The 12,727-nt window shown below is 38.8% G+C and overlaps 1 protein-coding gene across 2 annotated transcripts in view; it reads left to right on the plus strand.

Moving 5' to 3' along the window:
• Positions 1–12,727, plus strand: part of DNAJB6 (DnaJ heat shock protein family (Hsp40) member B6) — a 64,069-nt gene that overhangs the window by 9,873 nt on the left and 41,469 nt on the right. For both annotated transcript variants that reach the window (XM_074574138.1, XM_074574137.1), the window contains exons 3-5: positions 698–807; positions 3,524–3,583; positions 3,950–4,060. In XM_074574138.1, coding sequence (XP_074430239.1) covers positions 698–807; positions 3,524–3,583; positions 3,950–4,060 — 281 coding nt within the window. The remainder of the gene's footprint in view (positions 1–697; positions 808–3,523; positions 3,584–3,949; positions 4,061–12,727) is intronic.

A 12,727-nucleotide genomic window follows, 5' to 3' on the forward strand; every position in this document is an offset into this window, starting at 1 on the left:
ATACACTTCTGTACAAGTGTGTCTCCAAACTTGGTATGGTCCAGGCAGTGACAGCCCCTTCTTCTATGGCTGAATTGCAGTAACTAGTCTTCCCGTCCATTTGCAGAGGTGCTTTTTCAAAGTTCTTACAAGTATTTGGCATGTTGCTTTTTTGGATACTAGCTCTTTCTTAACATGAGGTCTGGTTTCTGTGCTTAGATTTTGATGGACTGAACATCTGTTACAATTTTAAAAAAAATGATACTTTAAATTAGAAGCGTTCAAAGGAATTAAATACAGTTCTTTGTTTAGATTTACTATTTATGTACTGTTTTAAGATGGGTGTTTGTAACATTTTCATAGGATAGCGTTTACTTTTCAAGAAACAACTGGGAGGAAGCATTCTTGTAGTACATGTTTATAGTATACCAAAACTGTCTGACAGAAATTGCAGTTTCAAGTGACCTGGAAATACAGTGTTTCTTTCTTGCCTTCTCCTAGGTGCCTGAGCTTGCTTAATCAAATTGCACTAGTGCGTGGAAGTTTGATTTGTGTTTTTTTCCCCTCGTTCTTTTGCGCTTTCCTGCACATACTGCTTTGTCAACTCAAATGTTTGAACTGTGATCTTGTATAACTCGGTTATAGTTAAATAAAAAAGTTGTATAGTAGTTATTTCTTCATTTCAGAGTAAAATGTCCTCTATTTTCCTTCCATTTAGGTACCATAAACTGGCATTAAAATGGCACCCTGATAAAAATCCAGATAATAAAGAAGAGGCAGAACGGCAATTTAAACAAGTAGCTGAGGCCTATGAAGTTTTGTCAGATGGTAGGTATTTTAAAAGGGCTCCTGAACTGCAGGTCTCTAGTCTGGATATCAGACTGAAAATGCTGATGTATGATGCTTTAAAGGGATATTTTAACTTTGGTTTACAATCCAACTCAGCTACTTCCTTTTCAAAAGAAAGGAGAGAGAAAGAAGCTCGCAGATAAGACAGAATAAACAGAAATTTTGAAACAGAAAATTCGGGACCTTTCTAGATGAGTAACCAAACCAGTTTCCTTCCAGAAATTGAAATCCTGCTTACCAGGCCCTCTTCAGAAACTTCTAGAGAGATATCTGTGAATACCAAGATTCATTTTATCTTGGGAGGTAAAGCCAATGTTACTGTCGCTATAGGGGAATTATTGTGTTTATGCAACAAAAATCAGGCTAGAAGACTCTGAAGTATCTGCTTCTGGGCCTGCTGCTTCTAGTTCTTGTAAGAGTAAACTAGTCTTGACAAAGCCCAAGCATACTGTAAACCTTGCTGAAAATTTGGATTGCATTTGGGTGAATTCCATAAATTCAGTCATCTGTGATACTGAGGCGAGTGTTTATATTTTGAACTGTTCTAAAACAGTTGCTTAGTCTGACCCATGTAGTGCAGGAGTTCAGCTTATAGTTCACCCATACCGTTTTCATTCAAAAGTATCATTAACTTTTGCTAGTGTTCTGGCAAAAGCAGTCTGAATCATAACAAAGTGATTTAAGCTACTTTGATTATTTTCCCCTGTAATTGACTGCAGCTGTCTGTATGCTATTTCTGAAGTGTCCTTGATTTCACCTGAGACCAGTGAGCATGGGAAAGCTATATTTAAAGCACTAGCAGCATCTAGATTACCTTTCAGAATTTGGCCTGGTTTATCAAGCTGCAGTCTTGTACACCCTCTTTCTTTTGTTGGTTTTGATACTTAATTGACATGTGAGAAACAGAACTTAATTTATGGGCAGTTCGTTGTATGCTTGTCTTCCAATTTAACCATCTTAAGCAAATTTTTTGAGCAAGATAAAAATAGGATACTGGTCTGGTTGTTACACAGATCTTTAAGTTCTCTGGAAACAGTACACTGCTAGAATTTTAGAGTATCTTCTGAAAATGCTGTCTGTTTTTGAATCTAGACCAAATCCTAAGTTACTGGTATCTTAACAATCATTTGTGCAGCATGGGTATTTGAATCCTGAGTGTCTGAGAGGCAATCAGCTGTTCTGCAGACTTAATGAAATTTTCTGACACCATTACAGGCTTGAATGAAGAGAGTTTTTGTCAGAAGAATAGTTTTGTAAGGGGTTATATAAGCAAAGAATGTCGAAATTGGGTGATCACAGAACACGCTTCCCTTGTGGTTTCAAGAACGGTATATTTTTCAAGATGAACTTCGGGCTTTGTGAGCCTTCAGGTCTTCCTCGCTGTTTCCTGCTCCTTCTGACAATTTGTCTACCTTACTGCTTTGTTCATTTTTCACTGGTGGGTGGGATAACTTTCTTTCTTTAAAAATTGTGTTCTATAAAGGCAGTACGGGTAACGTGGGGATGTGTGTGTGTAAACCTGTTGCAGGTTTCCGTTATTTGTAGATGATGATCAGTATATAAAATTTTAATTCCCGTTAGTCGGAAGTGTTTTACTTTTCAGCAGCTGTTTGAGGTAACTGCACGTTCTTTCAGTGATGCTATTTAAATTTCAAAAACATCTTTCACTGAAGAGATTCCAGTGGGAATAGCGTGTTAAGAGTCTAAAATCAGATGCCCTGACTGGTTTTTGGCTGATGCTTCCACAGCAGTGCATGCAAAATAAGCTGACTGTCTGCCTCTTTAAGCTCTTCAGGTCCCCTTCCAGTACCAACAGTGCAGTCTGATCTTAAGTAGTATTGCAGAATTAATTTTTCTCTCCTTTTTCATGGGTACTGGAAGGCTGGTCTGCAGTGAAATTAAGAGCAAGCCATTCCATGTCTTCTAAAATAATAGAGAGCTTGAGTTTGCAGTTTGAGCAAAATCCTTCAATGGCATTTTTTTAATATCACTTCATTCCCATCTATTAAACTAGAAGTGATTATAATTAATTTGAGGGGTTCTGCAGTCACTTATGCAGACTCTGTCCTTCCTTTCTCATAACTGTCATGATGTGCTTGGTCTTGTGCAATAAAAGGAAAAGAGGCAATGGTCAAGGTTTGCAACAAGAGAAATTCTGGTTGGATAGAGGGAAGAAAATGCTTACAATGAGAATGCTTGAGCACTGGGACTGTTGTCCAGGGAGACTGTGGAATATTCTTTTCTTGGAGATTGATGAGATATCAGGGCTTTAACCAGGCAAGGTTTGACCAACTTTGAGATTAGACTTGTTTGAAGGAGAAGGTTGAATTCCAGAGGTCCTTTACAACCTAAAGCTTGTTATGGTGCCTATGTACAGGTAAAGATTGTAGTATTCTTTTTAAAGGCAAATTTCCTTGTGAAGTTTGTCCTTATACCAGAATTTTTTTCTGATACAGCAGGACCTGAGCTTCTACAACTAAATGGTAATAAGTCTAAAGTTTAGCACCTGTTTTTTCTGAACCTAAACTGCTTTGTCCATCCTCAAAAAAAAACGTTCACCAGTTACATGCCAGAACTTTCTTAAATAAACTAGCCTTGAGAAAATGTATACCTGAGACTACCAGTTAAGTCTTCTTAGTTTTCTCAAAATTCAATGTGCCTATTTACTGACATGATGTACAATTTCTCCTTGTAGCTAAAAAACGTGACATCTATGACAGATATGGAAAAGAAGGCTTAATAAATGGAGGCGGAGGTATGTCGACAACTATCAATTCTTTGCTCTCTCTATTCTGGTGGAAAGCTGTTTTCTGCAGCTTTCTTTTTAAGGCAGGAATCTGTAAATGCCTATACTAAGACCTAAAATGTAATCTTCTGAAAATTGAAATTATAATTGTTTTTACAATTTTTTCTAGTTGTAAGAGCTATTACTGATATCTGGAAACAGAGAAAAGAGAATTAATTATAAAAAATATTGTGTGTACTTAACTTGAGTGATATCTGAAAGGGAAAGAGACATTTATAGATATGTTTATTTTTAAATGATTCAAATACTATATACCTGAACTTTCTTGGTAGTGAGAATGTGTGAGGGTAATTGAATTTTAACTTCTCTTTGTAGGTGGAAATCATCACGATAATCCATTTGAATTTGGATTTACATTCCGTAACCCAGATGATGTCTTTAGGGAGTTTTTTGGTGGAAGGGACCCCTTTTCGTTTGACTTCTTCGGTAAGTAATGCGTTAGTGTTACATGTATCTAAAGTGTGGCTAAAACTATACTCTTACAAAACAAACATAGCTAATGCAGCTTTATTAGAAATAGCTGTGAAAATTGGAGGTAAACAATTAGTATTTTTGTATTATTTTAGAAATGTTTTGTTTCCTACCTCTTCCTTCTTGGTCGAATTGATAGTACAAAACAGGTGTAGCTTGACAGTTCATATTTTGTCGGAGGGCCTGGTTTAAAAAACCATAAAACTGTGGCTTCTATGTCTCTGTAGGTTAGAAGGAACTAACATTTAACAGAAATAGTATACACTGGAATTATCTCTCAAGAATTTGACCAGGAGAATTTAGTCTGTTGAATTTGCTCTCTATTGATTTGTAAATATTTAATGTAGCTTCGAGAACTTCTGAACTGGACAGGTTAACAGTAACTGTTACAACATGCCTCTCGGTGTGAACTTGTTTCATAGCAGGAATGATTTTCTTGTATCAAAACAAGAACAGCTGCATATATAATCTAGACACTTTCCCAAATTCATGTCACATGTTTGCGTGGGGATTAAAGCCCCTAAAGGCTCAGATAACATCAATAATTCTTGAAGCCCGGATGCTTCATTTAGTTAAAGGAAGCAATAAGTGATACATTTGTCAAAGTAATCTTTTTATCATAGTGTTGATGGTCTTTTGGCTTGTGATGTTGCTTGCTCTAGTATATTGAAGGCCTTTTCAGAGGTGCTGGAGTTCTTACTCGATCTTTATGTGTATGTTCTACTGCATAAAATGCTGACCTGTAAAGCAGAACAGACCCTGTGTTCAGTGTTTACTTATAGAAAGTAAAAGGTCCCGTATTGAAAACTGGAAGAAGCATCTCTCTTAGTGCCTTGATATTGATTAATCTCTATAATAATGTATATAGATATTTTAACATTTTTAAAGGTAATTTTTTATCTTTGCTGGCAGCATTAAGGGCCTAATCCAGCTCAGATGTTATTTGTATCTTTCTTTAGTTTGCTATTCAGAGATCATCAGTTGTTTGATGACTAATGAAGGATTAGAAAGGGGTTAAAGGGCTAGAGATTGAATTCAGTAGAAGGTTAGTTGGTGAATTAGATGAGTAGCTAGGGGAAGAATGTGGTTGAGGATAAACAGCAGAACTTGAGCAATTAGATCCAGTGAGAAATCAGCAGAAGTAGTAAAGGGCAAATTGGAGGAAGCGTCTAGCAAATACTGATGGATGAAACAGGGGCTGAACTAGGAAGATGCTACTTCTTCAGTGTTCCACCACCAGCAGCAGAATCTTAAGGAATAGTAGATGAGGATTTCAGTTTAGATGAGATAAGTGATCTCAGGACTGGTTAGGCCACATCTGGAGTACTGTGTCCAGTTCTGGTCTCCCCAGTCCAAGAGACAGAGCTACTGGATAGAATCCAGTGAAGGACCACTAAGACAAATAAGGGGCTGGAGCGTCTTTCACATGAGGAAAAGGCTGAGAGTGCTGGAGTTGTTCAGTATGGAGAAAGCTCAGAGTGGGATCTCATCAATATATATAAATATTGGGTGTAAAAGGTGTAGGAAGGGTTTAAAGAAGATGGAGCAAGGCTGATGTCAGTGGTGCCCAGTGGCAGGAAAAGAGGCAGTGGGCACACATGGAAGCACAGGGGTTTTTGCCTGAACTTAACGTAACACTTTTCTGCCCTGTGGGTGACTGAGCATTGGAGCAGATTGCCCAGAGATACTGTGGTCTCCACATTTGAAGATACTCAAAAGCCACCTGGACATGGTCCTGGGCAACCAGGATGGCCCTTCTTGAGCTGGAGATTGGACCAGATGACCTCCAGAGGTCCCTGCCAGCCTCAACCATTCTGTGATTGAGTGGTAGAAAACCTAGAAAAATTTGAGCAAGATGTTGAGTAGGAAGTTAGTGAGGAGGAGCTGGGAGGGGGTGTTTTAGCTCTTTTGTTTATTTTTGAATCTAAGATACTTAAAATAGGTGGTTCTCAATCAAGTATCATTAACTAGAGTAAATTGTATTGGTAAGGCATGTTCTAGCTTCTGGGAGACTGGCATAGGTTGCGCTTGATTTTGATTGTATTTACTTCATTACCAGCAAAAGATTTAACTTGCTGCCTAAAAATATCAGTGTTCGTGACTAAGTCATGGGCTTAAAAAGAACCTACCTTTTGGATTCCCTAGAGAGAAGGCTGTACAATGTAGTACATAGAGCTATCTAGCTTATCAAGTGGAGGTACCGCTAACTGCCAAAGGTTTCCTGGGATATTGGAGCTACTTCAGCCTCTCCTGTAGAGGAATAGTGATGCGTCTTGCCCTGTGGAAACAGAGGACTTAAAAATGTACATCTGCACTGGTGACATCGAGGCATGCTTCCAAAAACATTTCCCCCGATTAATACCCCAATTTATTTCTTTATTCAAAAGTAGGTTATCTGCTTCATGTATCAGTCACTGTCAGCTTTAAGGTATGAGTAATGTGGCACAGGCTCCACTTCTTGCAGAGTAAGGTTCTGGCACTGTCAGCAGTGTTATGTATGCTCCAGGTGATGAGAACTAATGGTTTCAAAGCTGCCTCCGCTTTATGTGATAGTTGCAGTGTTAGGGACCAGAGTCCTAAAACCTACGCTGAGCTTTGGATTCTGAGTAAAAGCTCTTCTAATTTTTCTAGTCAGAAGGCCTCAAAGTGAGCATCTCTTATTTTTTTTTTCCTTTTTTTTTGGCTTTTTCTCTAATATGGGAAGGTGTAACTCAAAATGGTTTTTCTGCAGCTTTCTATTAAAAGTGTTTGCAACAATCTCTGCAATATTTACATGAAAGTTTAAAGTGGTACAACATGCAGATATGAGTGCTTTCAATTGAATGTAGTGCATTTAATAATGCCAAAACTGAGCAGTAGAACTGTATGTATAACACGAATATTCGTATTGGTGAACTACAGCTCTTGTATAGTTTGCTTTGTTGATACACTGGTGGAACAGCTTCTGTCCTGAAGAATAAGGGAATTTATATTGTAAAAATGAGGACTTTTCAACTCGTTGATGACTTTTCTGTGGAATTAGTGGCTTTTTAAGGAGCTACTCAGGTTATAATTGGTTTTGTAAGGACTGAGGTCATGCTTTCTAAAAATGTATACTAGTGGAATCAAAGATGAAATCGAATTAATACTTTGAAATGTTTGCACCTTTTATACAGTTTGAAATAACCTGTAGTGAAGCCCACAGAATGCAGGTGGGACTCTCTATTCTGATTGCTATTGAATATGTAGAGAGCAGCATTCAGATGCATAATCCCTGTAAATTTATGGAAGTGAAGAATTTCTAAAATTGTGCCATGAATTGAGTCTGTGAAACTCCAACGAGCTGTGTTGCACTGCTACTGAAGTTAGAGAAAGTTTTCTTTATAAACATTGTCATCTTTATTCATCTGTAGAAAAGAGGAGAATGTATGAAGACTTCTGCAGTGGTTTTTAACTGATGAGTCTTTTCAGACTTTTCAAATGAAAAGTTATAATACTGTTGAAGACAGCTTTGAATGCTTCCAAATGGAGCAAAGTTAGTGTTATTTGCTGTGTATTGCACCAGAATTAGCTCAGCCACTCACAATTTCTCTTCACCGATTTACAGGCAAATTCTATGTGAAAATAAAGGTGCATGAAGGCTAGAACTTTTTAAACGTTGATCTGATAATATGACAGAAGGTTAAGTCTCTTAACTTTTGAGACATGGGCTTCCTTTCAGAGACACCTTGTTAGAGCAGAATCTGCTTTTTCCTAGTGAGCTGTTCCAGTTACAGTTTGCAGTCTCTTTGCAATATAGATGGACGGTAATCCTTATAACGGGAAGAAAAGGTGGTGCTTCCTATGCAGTACTACTCTTTGTATTGCAAAGTACTGCCATGGAATATCAGTCTGGTTAACTAGTATTCAGCACTCCACACCGTATACCTCTTCTATTCTTTGACTGTCTTTTGACGTTAGAACTGTTTACTGTTAATGTAGGGATTGATTTCTCATTTCAGTAAGTTCGTTTCATACTTACGCTATATCCTACTCACTTTCTATATGCTGCTTGCCTTGATTTGGTTTATTTGTATTCCATCTAGCGTTCTGTTTGTATTTTATTTGTAAACTTTTCAAGGACGTTCTTCTCCCGTATATTAACAGTTCATAGTGACAGATGGATCCCAGTATTACCACTGGTAATGGAGGTGTATTCATTAATTTAAACACCGCTGCTTCAAGCATTGTGAGGGACAGAAAGTGATGTGTTTTGGTGTAGGCAAAAATGTTCGACTGTGATTCAGGGCTGTTAAAGAATTGACTCTAGTTTTGGTTTAGAGGCTTTTCAGATTCACCCTTCAAGATCGGTTTATGTGTTGGAAGGGATTATTGGTGAGGAATTAATTGAAAGATGGAGTGGATATCACAAGAACATAACATTACCTAACAGGCAATTTAGTAGTTCAAACAACTCCTTAAGTAGTTAAGTCATCTTTCATATACATTGAGCTTCAGATACACACCTGGTGACGTTTTAGGTGTTTTAAGGTTTCCGAGATGCTTGAGTAATTTGTCTATGGGCTGGAAGATACAACTCAGGACCTACAGCAGACCAGTATCCTCCAACAGCAGTAGCTAGAAACTAGACAGGATGTTTCAGAGCATTTCAAAGAGTTCAGATGCCTGTGTGTCTAGTCAAAGGAATCGCACACAGAACCATGTTTTTCTCGGTGGGAGAATGTATTAATAATGTGATGTGATAAGTTGCTCCAGGTGGATGCCCTCTCTAGACTTTGTTGTCCAAGAGAAGTCTGTTTGCATAGTCTCCTTCCACATAGATGATAATCTCGACAGTTCCTAAACACTTCAGTATTCTCAATGTACCTTCTGAGATGGTATTTAATAAATGTCTTAGATATTTTTCTTAGTTTGTGAAGTAGAATTCAGGATGTATTTTTATCTAAATTTAATACCAGGTGATGCGGGTAAAGACTTATATGTTCTGTGGAGTTTCCCTTGAGAATTCTGGTTATCTGGTTAATGTGGTACTATACTGTTGGAAACAGGAAACAAAGGTAAAGTTAAACTTAACATCTTTATATGACAACTTAGATATAAATATTTGTCACAGAGAATGTGAGCTGGCTAGTTATACGGGATGTAGTTTGGTTCCATCAAACAACAGAATTTCAGCAGATTGACTACTGTAATGTTGATTACATAAAATGAGGCATGAAGGTTCTTGAAAAGTATAGTGACTTACTTTAAGCATCCAGGCTAAAGAGTCTTCATCTGACAGGAAAGAGGAAAATCTATGTGCAGTAATCATTGCAAACTGTATTATACATGATCTGTGTTTTAGGACGTTGTTTAGGAATGGAATAGCTTCATCGACCTTTTTGTCTCAAGAACAGAAAGTTGTCTTGTTGGTGCAAAATTTTGCATAAGAGTCAGATCATGGTTTTAATGCACATGTAATCCCATTTCTGATAATTACAATGTTTAGGTGTTCTAATGAAAAATGTATTTGTTAGTCAAATGGGTTCTTAAAATTGAAAATGGAAGAGGCTTTCAATTACAGCTGTCTTGCATAACATTGTCCTCTTTCTAATTAATCTTTTTGTTGACATTAATTTGCAGCTTTTGGTATTTATGAAGTGCTCGGGGATTTGAATGTGCATTCATTGCTTTGGTATGAATGTGCACAGTTGTATTTTGTGAGCACCAGTCTTGGATCATAATTATCCACTGAGTGGTCCGAATCTCACTACCATGATTTTTTCAGAAATAACTTTGATAGGTTCAAAGAAAGTCTTTGAAACGCAGTAATTGTCTCGGTATCCAGATAGTATTATCAAATATATAGTTTCTGCTGCTGAAAGAGAGGAGGCCTTGGTCCAAATTCTCATGTCCGTCTTAAAACTTTAATCTTTGACTAATATCCCATTAGATGCATTGAGAAGCTGTTTGATAGCACATTGGCCAAAGAGGAAGTTTGTCTTGGGCACTTCAAGCCAGATCAAGTTGTTAGTCCTCAAGAAAATTTGTTGGATTTTTTTTTTTCCTTTCTTGGATGGCTATCTGGTTAAATTGTTCAGAGGACAAATGCTGCACATAGGACAAGGGGAGTGGGTCATACAATGGTAGTGGAAGATTCCTCCATTTTCAAGGTGTGCCTGAACATTTGGGCAGCAGTTTGGTAACTGTGAGGTTCATGAAGTTCAACAAGGCCAAGCACAAGGTCCTGTATGTGGGTCATTACAGGCTGGGGGATGAAGGGGTTGAGAGCAGCCTTGCAGAGAAGGGGGTAATGAAAAGCTGGACATGAGCCGACCAATGTGCACTTGTAGCCCAGAAAGTCAACTGTTGTCTGGGCTGTATCAAAAGAAGCGCGGCCAGCAGGTTGAGGGAGGTGATTCTGCCCCTCTACTCTGGTGAGACCCCACCTGGAGTACTCCCTGCAGCACAGGAAAGACATGAGTCTGTTGGAGCGCGTCCAGAGGAGAGCCACAAAAATGATCAGAGCGATGTAACACCGCTCCTGTGAAGACAGGCTGAGAGAGTTGGGGTTCTTCAGCCTGGAGAAGAGAAGGCTCCGGGGAGACCTTGTTGTGGTCTTTCAATACTTAGAGGGGGCTTATAAGAAAGATGAAGACAAACGTTTTTTAGCAGGTCCTGTTGCGAAAGGACAAGGGGTAATGGCTTTAAACTAAAAAATGGAAGATTCATGCTAAGGAGAAGAAGAAGAAATTTTTTATGCTGAGGGTGTTGAGACACCAGCCCTGGTTGCCCAGAGGGGTGGTAGATGCCCCATCCCTGGAAACATTCAAGGTCAGGTTGGATGGGGCTCTGAGCAACCTGATCTAGTTGAAGACGTCCCTGCTTATTTCAGGGGGGTTGGACTAGATGACCTTTAAAGGTCCCTTCCAACCCAAACTATTCTATGAAATATGAAATGCTGTTTAGAATTGGAGTTACTATACTGTAGCATCTATGTAATTATGGTATAGATGGCATTCAAAGGTAAAGTTTTAAGTCTCCTTTTTCTAAGAAATTAGTAATCCCAGAATTTCTTATATATATCATCAGAAAGACTTTAAAATGCGTCTACTGGTAAGCTTCCTTAAATATGTTGGGGAAACAGATGTTTGAGTTCTAATTTCTGGAAGGGAGCAATTATAAAAGACCATGATGAAACATTGTAGTCAGATGAATCAACAGTGCTTTCAACATCATCTTAGTGTCTCTTCTGAGTAAGTGGCATCAACAGTATGCTCATTTTATAGTTAAGGAAGAAAATATTTCCATGCAAAGTGCTTATAGGTTTGTGTCCTGTCCAGTTCTGATGATATGCTTTATTGTGCCGGGGGTACACACGAGAGGTCCTGTGTGTATTTACTGCAAAGATGCAAATCTGCATCTTTGAAACTTTTTCCAAATAGAAGACAAGATAGAAACACCTACTCCAAGAATTAAATTTTATTGTATGCATCGTATATGTATATGCATAAACACATTTGTCAGACGTGCATTTCAGACCCTCTTCTGGCATGATCTATAAAGTCACTTACAGTATGCTTTTGATATAACGAAATGGTGGCAGGCAGGCAGCCTGTACTGCCTTTGCTTACTGAAACGCTGCAGACTCTAATACTCCGTGCTGTTGAGTTTGAGTGCTTCCTTAGCAGGGGCTGAGCAGCCTTTCAGCATTATTCTGCTCGGTACATTGCAGCTACTGTGTCATCCTCTTGCATCTGCAATACGGGCGTTCAGCTTTTCTTACGTGTCACATTTTGGCAGAGGCAATAGCGTGGCTGTGACTGCAAAGAATAAAGGAAGGAAAGTTGACTGGTTGGGGAAGTAGTCCAGCAAGTGGTGACTGAGCAGTGATCCTGTTTTTGCAGGGTAATATTCCTTTGCATACTGTCCCTATAAGATTATCGACATCTGTGTCTGCAGCAGCGCGTGCACGTGAGAACATTTGCTGACAGTGCACAGTTTATCTCAACTCTTGGTTTTTTTTTTTTTTTTTTGGAGGTGAATGATGGCACTGCACTGGAGCATGCACACTTTGTATCAGGGATAGCGTCCTACTATGACGGCTGAAAGCATCTGCCTGTGCTGCTTTTGACCCTTGGGCTCTGCTTCTTCCAGGCTTCCTTGTAACCAGCACAGTTGCTTTTATGGTCACACTGGGGACCCCAGTAAAGAATTGATGTGGATGGACTTCTTTCATATTGAGATGCCCTTTTCAGCTGATCAGTTCCTGACCTGGTTCCCCAAACATCTGCCAGGGTACAGGTGTCCTGGTAGAAGTGGCAGCCATAGGAAATGTGGCACTTTAGCTCTATAGTGTATTGTGATGATTTCAGCTAGTGGCTTAGATTGTTTTCATGAATTTCATGACGTTTAACTGAATTTTGGACTGTGTCAAATGTAGATATTCTGATTTTTGCGACCTTTCCTCCCTTCCCCTATTGTATAGTGGTTCCCTGCCCACTTTCTTTCAGATACACCAGTCTTGCCGCTATTGAGTCAGATTAGCTCATGGATGCAACAGAAAGCTAACAACACAAACACTCAGTGTTTTCTTCGGGTCAGTGAATTAATGCAACCTGCTACTATTCGGTTCCATGATCACAAGGCAGGAAAGAAGAGTGA

This window comes from Larus michahellis, chromosome 2, assembly GCF_964199755.1.
Source record: "Larus michahellis chromosome 2, bLarMic1.1, whole genome shotgun sequence".
Classification (NCBI taxonomy): Eukaryota; Metazoa; Chordata; class Aves; order Charadriiformes; family Laridae; genus Larus; species Larus michahellis.